Here is a 17,081-nt window from a genome sequence, read left to right on the forward strand (position 1 = left end):
AACTAGGATGATCAGGGGTCTGGAAACAAAGCCCTATGAAGAGAGACTGAAAGAACTGGGCATGTTTAGCCTGGAGAAGAGAAGATGGAGGGGAGACATGAGAGCACTCTTCAAATACTTAAAAGGGTGTCACGCAGAGGAGGGCCAAGATCTCTTCTTGATCCTCCCAGAGTGCAGGACACGGAATTACGGGCTCAAGTTAAACGAAGCCAGATTCTGGCTGGACATCAGGAAAAACTTCCTGACTGTTAGAGCAATACGACAATGGAACCAGTTACCTAGGGAGGTTGTGAGCTCTCCCACACTAGAGGCCTTCAAGAGGCAGCTGGACAACCACCTGTCAGGGATGCTTTAGGGTGGATTCCTGCATTGAGCAGGGGGTTGAACTTGATGGCCTTGTAGGCTCCTTCCAACTCTGCTATTCTATGATTCTATGATCTTTTCACCACTGTCTCACTTTAACCGCTAGGCTCACTGGCCCTCTCTCACTGCTGGGGGAATAGCACCTGGAATTCTATTCTATGATTAGCTAGTCTATGATTCTATGAGTCTTGAAAAAACAATTGTCTTGCTTAGTTTGCATAGTTTTGCCTAGGGGAAAGTTCCTAAAGATTAGACTCTCTTCAGGTTGGGAAGAGATGTTTATTGCTTGAATAAAGCTTTAAGGATTACTTAGCAGGCCTCGTTATTGTCTCCCAAGAAGGCAGGAGGTTTTGAGAAACACGACACTAGTGGAATGGGGCGGGGGGGGGGGGCAGTGGAAGGGGGTATGGCCGTTGGGGAACACCGGAGGGCCAGATTGGGACCTCAGGAAGGCTGGATTTGACCCCCAAGCCTGAGGTTCCCCAGCCCCGGCCCGAGGAGTGTGAGTGGTGTCATCTCTACGTTTAATGCCACACTACGGCATTCCCATAACATGGTGCCCCAGATGGCTCTGAGATGTTCCATATGTCCAGTAAGAATTTAAAATAGGTTAAATTCACACTCTGTTTTTAAGATTCTCTCCAGCTCTTAATTCTGCTGTTGGTGATGATTTATAGTTTTACATTTGTTTGTTTTTTAAAAAAGTTTTCAAATTATTTCAAAGATGGTTTTTTTTTTAAAAAAAAGCCTTTAAGCTGTTTTATGTTTTAATTGTAAGTCACCTATTTGGGCTGAAAGAAAACTCACACACTTATAAACAAACAAACATGCTTGCAAAGTAGCAGAGGAAGCATGGAACCACAACAGCTCACTCCTGAACATCACCTGTTGTTTGGACTCCAACTCCCATCAGCCCCAGCAAGCATGGCCAATGGTCAGAGATACGGGGGGTTGGGAGTCTAACAACATCCGAAGGACCACAGGTTCCCCCCCACATCTGCCCAGGATGAGAGTCCAGGCTGTGCATTCGGATTCCAGTCCCATCTGCTCTGGTACAGCCCTTTTCGCCTCCAGAGAATCTTGAACTGGGTTCTCGGACATGCCTGGCAAGGACACCTAGCATACTGCTCTGAATTCAGCTTGACTTCACTTCTCGGATGAATTGAGGCCAAGGTGCCTGGGTGAGTACATGGCATCAACAGGTGGCAATAAACACATCTAATAGTCCCCTGGCTGGCTAACGCTACTCTGTCGGAACTTGGCCCTTTTTTACTTGGGGATAAGTAATGAGGGGTTACAAAGTCCCCTGTTTTATGTCACCTGGGGGGAATTCCATTTAAAAAACAACATTAGTGGGAACTGTGTGGGCTGTATGTAGAAAGTATGAATGTCCTCTAGTGGAGGTTGCATCGCTACATTTACATTTTACTATTTTGCCAAGCCCAGTGTTTATGGGGATGAGATTAATCTTCTGTACTTACTGTATAATTCCATGTTTACTGTCTCTATTCATATCAATTCATTCTGGCCCATTTCCATAGAGGGACTATAGCTCAGTGCGCAGAGCTCCTGCTTTACGTGCAGAAGGTCTCAGGTTCAATCCCTGGCTCCTCTAGTTAGGCAAGAAAAGAATCCTACCAATGAGGCAGCTCCCAACCTTCCAGAGTCAGGGAAGTGGAATGGGTAGGAAAGGAAGCAATGCCAGGCCCGGGAAACGGGCTTACCGTTGAGTGTTTCCAGTAGTGCACAATCTCCTCCATGTTCTCCAACGGATTGAGGATGAAGTGGTCCCGCCATTCATGCCAGTCAATGGTCATGGTGCCATCTTTGTCTATGCTGCAAAACACACAGGCACAGTGGAATAAGTTGTGGGCAGTGGTGGGGACTGTGGCGTTTCACCCCACAAGTCAATTCCAAATGTATGTCTGTGGTTTTTAAAATGTTGGCCTGAGTGGGCAGAGTTAGAATGTCTTGGGAGGGGGGAAGTGATATATAAGGGAAGGACGGAGGGGATTGGGAGATCTTTTCAGGAAAGCTTTTAAGGGAGACTTGTTAGGGACTCTTAGAGTCTGTAGTGCTCTCTGTGTTTATGGTACTTAAGTTCTGGGAAATTTGAGAGCCAGTGTAGTGAGTGGTGTCTTTAGAGTGTGGTGTGCATGTAGTGGATGTATATTAATCAATACTGATAATAAAGAAAGTTCAAGAGTGATTGTGTGAGAAAAAGGAAAGCGTGTATGTGAGTGAGTGAGTGAAAGGATTGTATGAAAGGTTTCAAAAAGGTTTTAAAATGTTTTATTTGAAACAAAACTTGTGAACTTGTGAAAATAAATTTTGATTGTTTTGTTTATAAACTACCACAAAAATCCCACGTGTCTGTTTGGCATTTATCATCTAAAGTTTACTCATTTAACACCCACTCTGTCAATAATTCCCCTCAGCACATATAACTCACAGCGTTTTATTTCATATGTTAAAATACATCTCCATTTTAACCCCTTTCTCCACATAGTTTGGAGGAAGGTGGGCTTTATCCCTTGCCTCAGGCGTGTCAAGTGGTGGTGCTTGGCTTGAGCAGGGAGTAGCTGTGGCCGGGTCTGGTGTTCAGAGCCTGTGTCGCCCCAGGGACTGCCATGGGTTAGAACAAAAGGGCACCAAAGCCTGATCTGTCACACTGCTCCCCAAGAAGGGCAGATGCCTCATTGCAGAGGGAAAAGCAACCAGGGGCAATTTAAGCAGAGGTAGCTAGTTGCACACAGTGTGTGTGCATGCATGTGTGAGCATGAAAGGGGAGGGCAGGAGGAGAAGCTGAAACCTGACTCCGATCCCCCCTATCGTCTGACAGTTAATCGTCTTCATCACCACAGTTAAAGCTGCAGGAGCCCTGCCCTCTTTTAAATCTGGTCACTCCAGTATAGCTCCTGCAGCTTTAGCTGTTGTGATGAAGATGGAATTCCACCAGGTTCTCCATATATACAAAGGACACCTGCTGAAATCCCCTTTTCTATGCAACTGTTAAAGATACAGGAGCCCTGTCCTCCTTTTCATAGGGTCACCCTAATTAAATAGGCCCAAGTCTGTTGTCAGCAGTAGGCCCTGGTGAGACATTTGCCCTTCCGCAGCGGCCCAAGAGGGCAGGAAACAAGATCAGGCATTACTAATGCTGAGCCTCAATCCAGTCCTGAGCCTTGCTTCCTATTATTATTATTATTATTATTATTATTATTATTATTATTATTATTATTATTATTATCCCGCCTATTGCCCAATGCTGGGCCTCAAGGCGGCATTACAAGATTTAAAACATATACATTTAAAACCTATAAATACAAATAAACAAAAATTAAATATATATTAAATAAGTTCCAATATTAAAACATTTAAAATGACAATTATTAAAAGTCCTTGGCACAGACGGAGGTCCAGATTATTTGAAAAAAGGCCTGCTGGAACAAAAAAGTTTTTGCCTGCCTCCTAAAACACATCAAATAGGGAGCCAGTCTAGCTTCCCTGGGAAGAGAGTTCCAGAGCACTGGAGCAGCCACCAAGAAGGCCCTCTTCTCCCACGTTCCCACCAGGCGTGCCTGTGATGGTGGTGGGACTGAGAGAAGGGCTTCCCCAGAAGATCTCAAAGCACGGGCAGGCTCATAAGGGAGAATAGGGTCTTTCAGATAACCTGGACCTGAGTCATGTAGGGCTTTATAGGTCATAACCAGCACTTTGAATTGTGCTCAGAAACAAACTGGAAGCCAGTGGAGCTGTTTTAACAGGGGAGTTGTATGCTCCCTGTAATCAGCCCTGGTCATTCTCCATCTTGCTGCCTACCGAGATGAAAGCAGTCACTGAAATGGGTCCAAGTATCAGCCCAACCAAATTAACTGGAACACCATACAGATGTGGAGATAGGCATGAGCCAGGTGTGTGTATGCAAAGAAGAATCAACATGGCTTCCACAAAGGCAAGTCCTGTCTCACTAATCTTCTAGAATTCTTTGAGCTCATCAACAAACATGTAGGCAGGGGTGATCCGGTGGACATTATTTACTTGGATTTCGAAAAGGCTTTTGATAAAGTCCCCCACCAGAGATTCCTGAATAAACTTAGTAGACATGGAATAAGAGGAGAGGTCCTCTTATGGATCAGTAACTGGTAAAAGAACAGAAAGCAGAGAGTAGGAATTATTATTATTATTATTTACATTTGTATACCGCCGCCCCATAGCCGAGGCTCTCTGGGCGGTTTACATAGGATAAAGGGATAAATGGTCAATTCTTCCGATGGAGGGAAGTAAATAGTGGGGTCCCACAGGGATCGGTATTGGGACCAATCCTTTTCAACTTGTTCATAAATGATCTGGAATTAGGTGTGAGCAGTGAATTGGCCGAGTTTGCCGACGACACCAAATTATTTAAGGTTGTTAAAACACAAAGGGATTGTGAAGAGCTCCAAAGGGATTGCTCCAAGCTGGGAGAGTGGGCGTCCAAATGGCAGATGCGGTTCAACGTAAGTAAGTGTAAGGTGATGCATGTTGGGGCAAAAAAAACCCCAACCAACTTCAAGTATAACCTAATGGGATCTGAGCTGGTGGTGACTGAACAAGAACGAGATCTTGGGATTGTGGTGGACAACTCGATGAAAATGTCCACCCAGTTACGGCTGCTGTAAAGAAGGCAAACTCCATGTTAGGCATTATAAGAGAAGGAACTGAGAATAAAACGGCCAGTATCATACTGCCCTTATACAAATGTATGTGTGACCACCCTCAGAATACTGTGTACAGTTCTGGTCACCACACCTAAAAAAGGGTATTATAGAGCTGGAAAAAGTGCAGAAAAAAGCAATTAAATGATTAAGGGGCTGGAGCATCTCCCCTATGAGGGAAGGTTACATCAACTGAGATTGTTTAGCTTGGAAAAAAGGAGGCTAAGGGGAGACATGATAGAGGTGTTCAAAATTATGCATGGTATCGAGAATGTGGATAGGGAGACATTTTTCTCCCTCTCTCAAAATACTAGAACCCGGGGTCATTTCAACTTGATTGGAGGCAGATCCAGGACAAATACTTCACACAGCGCATACTTAAATTATGGAACTCACTACCACAAGATGTAGTGATGGACACCAATTTGGATGGCTTTAAAAGGGGGTTGGATAAATTCCTGGAGGCAAAGGATATCCATGGCTGCTAGCCCTGATGGTTGTGCGCTATCTCCAGTATTCGAGGCAGTAAGCCTGTGTGCCCCAGTTGCTGGGGAACATGGGCGGGAGGGTGCTGTTGCACCATGTCCTGCTTGTTCATCCCTGGCCGATGGCTGGTTGGCCACTGTGTGAACCGAGTGCTGGACTAGATGGACCCTTGGTCTGATCCAGCCTCAGGGCACTTCCGATGTTCTTAAAAGCAATGATAGTCCCAGCCTCACCTGTGCAAGATTTTCTCCGCTTGCTGGAGGGATATGTAGACCCCCAAGCCGTGGAAGGTTTGCTGGATCTCTGACACATCGATCTCGCCTGCAGTGCAAGCACAGGGACAAAGAGGGTGTCACTCTGGGGGCAATGAGGAACAGCGCAGGATACGGATGGGCTGGGAGAAACTGTGGAGCCAAGGGGGAGGAAGTGAGCTGTGGCAGACCGGCCCTCAAGGGCTGAGGGCCTGGGGAGAACCAAAGGACCAGCAGCGGGTTTGGAGAGATTTCCTGAAGGGACGGTGGTGGGTTGGTGCAGGGGTGCAGCAGTTTGGGAGAAGCTCTTGCATGCTGTAAGAGTGGTGGCGGGGGTGGGTGGGCACCATGCAGCCAGCCATACCAGCCTTCGAGATTCTGACACTGAGCTGCCTGCCGGCGTCCCACCTGGAAGAGAGACAGAGAGGGCTGCAGAGGGTGGGTGGGTGGGTGGCTGTGTGCTGTAGTCCGAGGCACAAGAGGGCAACCCTGCAGAGCGCCAGAAAAGAACCCCACCCCGCCATCCCCACATCTGCAGGCAGGGGTGCCACTGATGGGACGTGGGCGGGCTGTGCTGGAGGAGAGCCGTGACGGAAGGGGCTGGGAGGAACAGAAGCAATCAGCACAGCCAAGAGAGGAAGAAGACAACTGTCAATGTAAAACACAGCCGGAAAATGAGCACATGCAGGGACTTGGGGCAAACAGCAGCGGTTCGGCAAGTCCGGGCCTGCGCACCTGCTGTGGGTGTTTGTGCAGCTGTCTCTGCCTGCATATATGCAAATAAATGCCACAATATCGGTCTTTTCTTGTGTGTCACCTTGTTGACATTAGGTCGAGTAGCTAGAGCTGTTTCTCTTCAGGTTACATTCCTGCTCCTCACCTGTGTCTCCATCAGACGGGGAATAAGAGGCAGGTGCACCCTGCACCGTCTTTAGTAGTTGCACCCTGCATTGTAGCTCCTGCGTTGAGCACGGAGTTGGACCAGGTGGGCCTCCAAAGTCCCTTCTAACGCTAAAATCATATTTATTATTTATTTACTACTACTATTTACTACAAATATTTCTACCCAGAGATAAAAAGAAAGTGTTCATCTCCATCGGCCTTGTAGGGCAGGGGTGTCTATGTGGCCTGTTTCCCTTCCCTGCAGAGTGGGAAACTGCTTGGAGCCAAAGAAACCCCCGATCAGGGCCAACCTAAACTGGTGGATGAGAGGCCGTAGGAATGTGGGCGTCCGCACATGCGCTGGTACAAATGTAGCGCGCACTTAAGGTGCCCATGTTGCCTTTGGAGACTTTGCCCCCTAGTGGCAGGCAAGGGGAACAGCTTGCCTTTTAGAACATTCCAGTCGTTCCCATCTGGATAAGGCCTTGGGGCTCCAGAAGGGGACCGTCCTCATTTCCCTGCTTTTTGGACTTTTGGACATTGATGCTCATCATTGCAAAAGCTTCCAAAGTTATCATAAGGGGAGAAAACGACGACGACAACACAGGAGCGAATAGCCCCCGCTGGGAAAAGAGTTAGAGACATCAAGGTCAGCATGGCAGCCAACCAGAAGAGCATGCACACAGTTGCTTGCTCTCCTCCTGTGTTGACTAGGGTGACCCTATGGAAAGGAGGACAGGGCTCCTGTATCTTTAACAGTTGTGTTGAAAAGGGAATTTCAGCAGGTGCCATTTGTATATATGGAGAACCTGGGAAAATTCCCTCTTCATCACAACAGTTAAAGCTGCAGGATCCCTGCCCTCTTGACCAGATATAAAAGTGGCTGGGGCTGATGGGAGCTGGAGTCCAACGACACCATCATGCAGGTCACAGATTGCCCACCCCTGGTTAAGGATGATGCTAGCCGGGCACTCTGGTCAGTTTTAAACCCTGAACGTTTCCCCACAGGTTTGCAAAACCAAAAACGTTGTTACGGTCACTCCACAGTGATTTCCAGCATGCTAAATGTTAGCGATTCTCATAGCTCCACAGGAAAACTCAGAGGGCCTGTTCAGACAACCCACTAAACCATGGCTAGGCCGCTAACCCTTTTGCAGCAAATGGTTAGTGAGCGTGTTTAAACCGTGGTTATGTAGCCACCAGCGTTAGGAATGGTTCACATGACACGCTAAGCCCTAAGGTTTAGCTCCAAATGCTTAACCACCGTGGCTCAGCGTGTCGTCCTAACAGGTTCACTGAGCGACAGCGACCAAATCTGATTTCCCTGGCCAGAATAGAATCTCCTCCGTTGCTGACCTGCAGGTGTAGCTCCTAGACTACTGCAACCTTCTTCTCTCTGGCCTTCCTTCGTCTCACATCAGTCCACTGGTCTCTGTCCACCACTCTGCCGCTAAGATCATCTTCTTGGCCCGCCGCTCTGACCATGTCACTCCACTTCTGAAATCTCTTCATTGGCTCCCAATTCACTCCAGAATCCAATATAAACTTCTCCTGTTGACCTTCAAAGCTTTTCACGGCCTAGCTCCTGCCTATCTCTCCTCTCTCATCTCACACTATTGCCCCGCTCGTGCTCTCCGCACCTCTGACGCCATGCTTCTCGCCTGCCCAAGGACCTCCACTTCCCTTACTCGGCTTCGTCCTTTTTCTTCTGCTGCCCCTTACGCCTGGAACGCTCTTCCAGAACACTTGAGAACTACCAACTCAATCACAGCTTTTAAAACTCAGCTAAAAACTTTTCTTTTCCCTATAGCTTTTAAATATTGAGTTTGTTCTGACTCTATACTGTTAGCTTCACCCTACCCGGTGCCTGTTTACACTTCCCTGTGCCTGTTTGCATTCTCTTTCCCTCCTTATTGTTTACTACAACTTTATTAGAATGTAAGCCTATGCGGCAGGGTCTTGCTATTTACTGTGTATAATCTGTACAGCACCATGTACATTGATGGTGCTATATAAATAAATAATAATAATAATAGCTGGGGCACATTGAGCAGAGAGGCCCTTTGCTCAGCAGCAGCAGCAGCAGCTGGCAAGAAAAGCAGAGAAAAGCAAGAAAAGCAGAGGACACGTGCAAAGTGGCTAACGCTCCAAAGAAACCACCCAGCACTAGGCTGTGGCCAGGCACAAGGCCAGAGAACGCCGCCCCGTGAGCTCGGCCTTCTCAGATTGCAATCGGGAAGAGAACACGTGTTCAAATTTCCCCCAAGAGGTGGATGAAGGCTGCAGGGAGGGGGAAGAAGAGAGGGAGGGGAAGGGGGGGGGGACACAGAAGCCAAGGGGAGTGAAAGACGCCGTGAAAGGGCAAAGACGCGTGCATTTAAAGACACGCATGTGCGCACACACCAAAAAGGGAAGAAAAAGTGACAGGTAGGATAATCTGGTCCCCTCCAGCTTGCTCTGTTCTAGTTAAACGCTCCCTGGTGTGTCTGAACAAGTCGCCACACCTGTAGAATCCCAAACCAGCAGCTGTGGGGAACCAAGCCCTCGGGGTGTGTGTGTGGGGGGGCTCCTCCTGGCAGCTTCCCCGGCCAGGATTAGTGGATGGCTTCTTGCCCTCATGCTCCCAAAGCTGGCAGGAAAGCACGTCCCTGGCTGGGGCTTGTCTTCTTCCCTGCCTACCCCTCCTGGTATTCCAGGGGCGCAGCTGTGACCCTTTCAATGCGCACACGCTCCCGCACAAAGCAGAGCGTCCCATAAATCGCCCCTCTCAATGCAAAGTGTGAAGCGAAGCGCTTTGCTCATTAAAAGTGCCATGGAACAATTTGGAATGATTTAAAGGCCGGGCCTGTGTTTTGCCCTAGAGCTTCGACTCCCCACAGCGGGACAACCCACGCTGATGAAGGCAGCCATTTCCTCCAAAGCAGGGGCCCCTTCTGCCTGTTTTGGCTACGGGCCACCTGGCAGGTACAAAAGCTCCCTGGCAGCGGCAGCGGCAGCGTCAACCCCCCCCCCCAGTTGAGAGTCAGGAGCACTCGTTTTGTCTGGCTCAGTGCTGTCCAAAAACAGCTGGATGGAGAGAAATAGTTGAGGTAGTTTCCTCCTACTTTTAAGGACCAGCCTGGGGAAAGGGTTAGATAGGTGCCCGCCTATACTGCCAGCTGATTGTCAAGGATTCCTTTACAGTAATAAAAGACCAGGACAGCCTTCCCCATGCCACTGCCCTCCAGATGTTCTGGACTACAACTCCCATGCTGCCTGAGGTTGATGGGAGTTAGAAGTCCCAAATGTCTGGAGGGCACCAGGTTGGGGGAAGCTGGACTAGGGGATGGGAGAGGAAACAGAAAGCCAGAAGCTTCAATAAAACACACACAAACACACACACCACTCTCTACCAGATATTTCAGATTGCTTATAAATGCCTGAGCTATGTATTTAACAAAAGACCATGCTGCTACGGTACGAGCCAAGGGGTGAATCAAATTAATGGCATATCTCCTCTTAATTTTAATAAGTACAGATTGCAGTCTTAAATCAATTTGAGAAGCATCATGGCTTTCTTTTAAAGGCTGCTATATAGGGCCATTAGCTTAATGATAGAGCACATACTTTGCACACCAAGGTTCAGTCCCAGGATCGAACTTTCTTTCTTTCTTTTTGATTACGTTATCCTGCCTTTCCTCCAAGGAGCCCAAGGCAGCGTACAAGATCCTCCTTCTCATTTATCTTCACAACAACCGTGTCACGTAGGTGAAGCTGAAAGTCACTGATTGGCCCAAAGTCACCCAGTGAGTTTCATGGCTACGTGGAACTAGAATTGGTCTCCAAATTCAACACATTTTTGGGTTGCTGCACACATTTGAAATGTTGAAGGTGTTGTGGGCATCACCCTAGCCAGCACAGCTAAGGGTGAGGCATGATGGGAGTGGGAGTCCAACAACATCTGGAGGACCAGAACATGCCCACCCCTGGTCAAGATGGACCACTAGAAAGTGTATGCAGCTTTGCTAGAGAATTCGGCATCTCTGACATGTGAGTTTGCAGGACTCACTGCCCCTAAGAGAGGGGGCCCCGTCTGTTTAGCCTTGACTGCAATTATCAGCTACGCTGATGCAATGCTTAACTGGGATTAATGCCAGATGGGGTAAGGGTGGGAAGAATTTGTACAGGATTGGGGTGGGAGTTGTTGTCCAGAACATATGGAGGGCGTCAGGTGGGGGAGAGGCTGACTTAAAGAGTGTCTGTGGTTTGGGAAGAGAGAAAAACTTTGTCCTTGGTCCAGATTAAAGTACACTTGGAGATCAATAAAACAAAAAGGGGAATACATTATGTTAGCTAGATATTAGAAAAGAGCGCCACATCCTCCCAGGCTTGGGAATAAATTAAGGAAAGAACAGCGTGTAGCTGAAATGGAAAAGCTGATTGTGTGTGTGTATGTAGCAGAAGAAAAGTCTGCTTCATGGTTTCAATTAAAAATGGTCACATTTCCCCCATGAGACTGGAATGGAAACCATACTACAACACTGGTAGTACAAAATGCATTCTCCGGAGTCTGAGCATGAATAAAAGATAACATCAAAGAATAGTTAATCATATGCATTTTAGCTGATTTAGCTGCCCATTAAATTTGCACATGGCTAAAAAACAATGCTCCTCCATCAAGAAGCACTTCGTTCGATTATGTATGTGTAGCAACAATCCTCTTAGAAGAGGCATTCTGCCTATGTGAGAAAGAGAATGCCTCTCAAAATACTTGTCCCCATTTGCAGTTTATAGAAGTACTTGTACGAGAGAGAGAGAGAGAGAGAGAGAATTAAATCTGCTGTGTGCTTAATTGGGGGCACATTTTAATCAATTAAGGCTGAAATCCTGTTCATGCTTACTTAGGAGTAAGTCCCATTGAACTCAATAGGACATACTTCTTAGAAGACACATATAGGATTGCACTGTAAAAGATTTAAAGTGGGGAGAGGGGAAGCCCGGTTAGATTAAAGGTTGAACTGCTTAGAGGTTGCAGCCCTAATAAAAATGGCTGACATTGTTCTGGAAGATGTTCAGTTTCAGACTTTGGAGCACCTTCTGAAATGTGTGAATTGTCACCCAGGGCAGCCCTGCATAAAGTTCACTGCAGTTGTCTAGCCTGAATTTTACGAAGGCAGGAATGATGGTTGCTAGGTCTGCATCTAAACCAAGCCGACTCTTCTAACTTGTCTCTACGTATTGTTAAGTTCAACACGCATCTGAAGTATTTTTGGAGCCAGATCCTAGTTTAGAGAGATCTGCCTTCTCCGGTACTGTTCCGCCCACAGCTGCTCCCGTACACACGCAGCTAGCCACAGCCTTTTCTCCTGGTGAAAGTAAAAAAAGGACATGGCAACTCTTAAAAGCAATCATCTGTCTCGAACTGTGCATGTGGGGAGGGGGGGGGAGCCTGGGGAGGGACCCAAGAGTAGTGGGACCCGGTAACCGGCAGCTTCCTGGCCTTCATGGTCCAAAGCAGAAAAAGAAGAAATAGCTGCTTGGTCTCCTGCTCCTTTGATCCACTGCTCCATTCGTCACTCTCTCTGCCCCTGTCAGAAATGAAAGGGCAAGAGTCTGGACAACTAGCAGACTAACAGCAACACAACTGCCCCCTCTTCACAACTTGGGCCCTTTATAAAGAAACTGCTGGTTAATCCCTGTGCCACTGTTCTGCTTTCTCCCTCCGCCCCCTTTCAGTATCTCTCCCCTTTTGGGTGATATTAAGTGCAGGGACAGACTATTGCAGACTTACTGAAGAAATTGCAAGGTCACAGGGGAGCAGGTGGGATCAGTGGGGCTTACGATTTAACACTGCAGTTGACGTCGTCTGCAGTTGACGTCGTCGCACTAAGTCTTTTGATCCGTGCTGTTTTATCTGGATTTCTGTGCACCTCTACAACCTGTTTATTGCTTCCATCCCCCACCCCCAAAGGGAACAGGCAGGGCCTCCAAATCTGAGAGAACTGCCCATCTATGGCTCCATTCCGCCTTTCTCCTGGAAGGTAGTCTACACAGGACAGACTCACTGATCAGGCAAAGCGGGCTGATTTAGTGGGCATCCCACTGAAGCAAGGGCCCTTCTAGATACACCTTGGCTAACTAGACAGGTGGAATGTGTGGAGATCTCATGAACAGGGATGGCCGGCAGGGCCCGGGGTGGGAGTGGGCAGGGAGAGAGAGAAACTGAATATTTTTGAACTGATTAGAACTAGATACCGGAAGCAGAGGGTTGGCAGAAAGAGCGTGGTGCATTTCAAGTTTGTTGGGACAGCAGGGTCTGGCTTCTCCTGAGGTTTCTGCTTTGTCCCTCCAATATTCTTCTCCAATCTATACATTCCAGGCTGTGGAACCTGCTCCAAAGGCAGGCTGGAAAAAGGAAAGGAACCTCTCGTGCAAACACTGAGTCATTACTGACTCTTGGAGGGATGCCAGCTTTCACTGACGTTTTCTTGGCAGGCCTTATAGCGGGGTGGTTTGCCGTTGCCTTCCCCGGCTGTGATTACCTTTCCCCCAGCTAACTGGGTACTTATTTTACCGACCTCGGGAGGATGGAAGGCTGAGTCGACCCGAGCCAGCTGCCTGAAACCAGCTTCCGCTGGGATCGAACTCAGGCCGTGGGGAGAGTTTCTGCTGCAGAAACTGCTGCTTTACCACTCTGTGCCACACTAGATGCCGGAAGCAGAGGTTGGCAGAAAGAGCATGGTGCATTTCAAGTTTGTTGGGACATCAGGGTCTGGCCTCTCCTGAGGTTTCTGCTTTGTCCCTCCAATATTCTTCTCCAATCTATACATTCCAGGCTGTGGAACCTTCTCCGAAGGCAGGCTAAATTTGCTTTATTGATTTTGGCCTGTAAGTGAGTCTGTTGGGCTGTGTGCTGTTCCTTGCCCCACAGATGTTTTATTGTATTTTAATGTACAGTTGTATTGTTTTAGTCAATTTTAATTGTGCCTTTAAGCCACCTCCAGTGCCATTTTTTGATAGAAAGGATGGGTTCAAATAAAATAAATAAATATATTTATCAGCATTAGTTCTCCAGCACTATCCCCTGGAGCAGTGGGTGACCGCTGTGGAAACAGTGAGGGATGTCAGCTTTTTATCTGGCTCTTCTCCCCTGCTTTTTAAGAGTGAAATTTTCCCCTGCATACACACACCTTCACTGACTTACTGTGTGCATGTAAGACAGCCATTCAAAGGCACAGCACAAAGACCGGTAAATAGTTCACAACCCCATTGAGAAAATATAATCAAGAGTAAAAAAAAAAGTTAATAAGGAAGATCCTGAAGTAGCAGGGATATTATTAATCCATGTGGCCAATAAAGGCGAGTTTAGAGTCTGAGGCTATCACTTCATAAAAAAAGGTCATAGTATAGGGTGACCATATGAAAAGGAGGACAGAGCTCCTGTATCTTTACCAGTTACATAGAAAAGGGAATTTCAGCAGGTGTCATTTGTATATATGGAGAACCTGGTGAAATTCCCTCAGGAGCTATACTAGAGTGACCAGATTTAAAAGAGGGCAGGGCACCTGCAGCTTTAACTGTTGTGAGGAAGAGGGAATTTCACCAGGTTCTCCTTATATACAAATGACACCTGAAGAAATTCCCTTTTCTATGTAACTGTTAAAGATTCAGGAGCCCTGTCCTCCTTTTCATAGGGTCACCCTATCATAGTAGGAAGGCTGGGTTATGAGAAGTCAAGTGGGGCCTTAACACTCACCCCATATTAACAAAGAACTTTCTCGGGCAATTTAGCCCAAGGGCCAAATTGTAATCTTGGAAAGTTATTGCATTGTATCTGTGCGTATGGCCAAAGGCTAAATGGGTGGGCCCTAAATGCAATGACAAATTTTAAGCTTACTCAGAAGTAAGCAGGACTGGATCATTCAGAAGCATTTTCAAATAGGGTGACCGTATGAAAAGGAGCACAGGGCTCCTGTATCTTTAACAGTTGTAGAGAAAAGAGATTTTCAGCAGGTGTCATTTGTATACATGCAGCACCTGGTGGAATTCCTTCTTCATCACAATAGTTAAAACTACAGGAGCCCTCCTCTCTTTTCTATCTGGTAAGCTTTAACTGTTATGACGAAGACAAAATTTCACCAGGTGCTACATGCATTCAAATGACAGTTGCTGAAATTCCCTTTTCTATACAACTTTAAAGATACAGGAGCCCTGCCCTCCTTTTCATACGGTCACCCTATTTTCAAATAGCATCCCAAATACCAAGCATCTGCATGTCTACTCACAAGTACGCTGGATAAACCTTTGCAGGACAAACCTCAGAAGTAATCAGGACTAAATCACTCAGCAGTTACCTCCTCAGGCTCCACCCCCTGCTCTCCTGTAGGGAAAAGCTCTTCTCTCTGTTCAGCACCTGATCAGAGAAGATAGCTTTCGCCTGCTGCACAAAGACTCTCTTTCTCACTCTACAGGAGAGAAAAGCTCTTCTCCAATCAGTTGCTGATTGAAGGAAAGAGCATTTCCTTTCTCCAAGAGGGGGTGGGGTCTGGGGGGAAAGCTAGTGGGCTGGTTGGGGAAAACTTGCAGGCCGCATCTGGCCCACGGCTGGAGCCCCCGCCACAATCCCTGTTTTAGTGTCTTCTCAAGCATCACTGCAGACATTATGGGTTACTATGCAGAAGCTTCTTCAAGCAGCCTCTGCTCCATGCAGCAGTCATAACACAGTCAGAGGCTCATCCTATGGACAGGTGGACCGGAAAACAATCTGAGGAAGAGTCCATCCCATGTGTTACAACCACCCACAGCCATTCCCAGTGGCCTTCGCATGGAACAGAAACAGGCTGAGCCCCAGACTGAAACATTAAAAGGCCTGACGTCACATGGAAGTTCCAAGGTTTAGAACAAACCTTAAGGCCGTGAAGAACCTTCACTGGATATAGAGCATATTGTGGCCCCACACACAAATCCCAATCTAGGCCTCAGTCAGGAGATTCACCCACTCCTTTTCCCTCAGCATCAGACCAGGTAGACAAGTTCTCCATGTCACTTGCTATGGCTTTTTGCTGAGAGGGATGTATAGGAAGAGGGAGCCCTATGTGAAAGGGAGCCCAGAGTTGGGAAGGTCTGCAGTCATCAGGTAGGAATTGGAAAGAGCTGGGAGAGTGGCAGCAGGAGGGAAGGTCAACCACTCCTGGGGCAGAGACTGCCAAGGAGCTAGGCGAACTATGCCTGGGTTTCATCTTGGAGCTGTCGCGAAGCTGTTAAACCAGACAGCCTTTATTTAAGGAAGCAGAACAGAACAGGCACTTCCTGGCTCACGCGAGCCTCACAGAAGAACAGAAACTCCTGACGCCCATTGCCCTGAACCTCCACCATCTCTCACTAGCAGCAAACACAACCAAGGTGAATAGGACCAGACAGTGCGATATGGCTGCAAGAAAGGCCAATGCTATTTTGGGCTGCATTAATAGAAGTATAGCTTCCAAATCACGGGAGGTACTGGTTCCTCTCTATTTGGCCCTGGTTAGGCCTCATCTAGAGTATTGCGTCCAGTTCTGGGCTCCACAATTCAAGAAGGACGCAGACAAGCTGGAGCGTGTTCAGAGGAGGGCAACCAGGATGATCAGGGGTCTGGAAACAAAGCCCTATGAAGAGAGACTGAAAGAACTGGGCATGTTTAGCCTGGAGAAGAGAAGATGGAGGGGAGACAGGATAGCACTCTTCAAATACTTAAAAGGTTGTCACACAGAGGAGGGCCAGGATCTCTTCTCGATCCTCCCAGAGTGCAGGACACGGAATAACGGGCTCAAGTTAAAGGAAGCCAGATTCCAGCTGGACATCAGGAAAAACTTCCTGACTGTTAGAGCAGTACGACAATGGAACCAGTGACCTAGGGAGGTTGTGGGTTCTCCCACACTAGAAGCCTTCAAGAGGAAGCTGGACAACCATCTTTCAGGGATGCTTTAGGGTGGATTCCTGCGTTGAGCAGGGGGTTGGACTCGATGGCCTTGTAGGCCCCTTCCAACTCTGCTATTCTATGATTCTATAAGCCCCAAGTGGAGAGTATCACACAGGTGTGCCAAAGAGGAAGGAGGAGAGGGACATGCCCTGGACACAGTCTTGAGCTGCAGCCCTCAACACTTCTCTGCAAGGAAGACATAAAATGGCCTCATTTTTGGAGACATAAAATGGCCAGGATGTTGGGACTTGCCTGTGCAGAGAAAAACGTCCGCTCTCACAGGTAAATCCCAATGCCCAGGCTTGTCCACATCTCTGCTGCTATCTCTGATCTGAAGTGATAGGATGCCCTCCAAAGGGATTCTCCCTGGAGGAGCCCGAAGGGACTGTGTGGACCAGATTGGGGTGTTTCACGAGCATACCCTCTGGGGCTGCTCACAAAACATGCTAACCCACATCCAGTAGT

At 47.7% G+C, this 17,081-nt stretch overlaps 1 protein-coding gene across 1 annotated transcript in view; it reads right to left on the minus strand.

Moving 5' to 3' along the window:
* Positions 1-17,081, minus strand: part of LOC134393898 (mitochondrial adenyl nucleotide antiporter SLC25A23-like) — a 64,063-nt gene that overhangs the window by 21,530 nt on the left and 25,452 nt on the right. The window contains exons 4-5 of the mRNA XM_063118929.1: positions 5,780-5,867; positions 2,088-2,199 (exon numbers count right to left, since the gene is read on the minus strand). Coding sequence (XP_062974999.1) covers positions 2,088-2,199; positions 5,780-5,867 — 200 coding nt within the window. The remainder of the gene's footprint in view (positions 1-2,087; positions 2,200-5,779; positions 5,868-17,081) is intronic.

Source organism: Elgaria multicarinata, chromosome 3, assembly GCF_023053635.1.
Source record: "Elgaria multicarinata webbii isolate HBS135686 ecotype San Diego chromosome 3, rElgMul1.1.pri, whole genome shotgun sequence".
NCBI classification, from domain to species: Eukaryota; Metazoa; Chordata; class Lepidosauria; order Squamata; family Anguidae; genus Elgaria; species Elgaria multicarinata.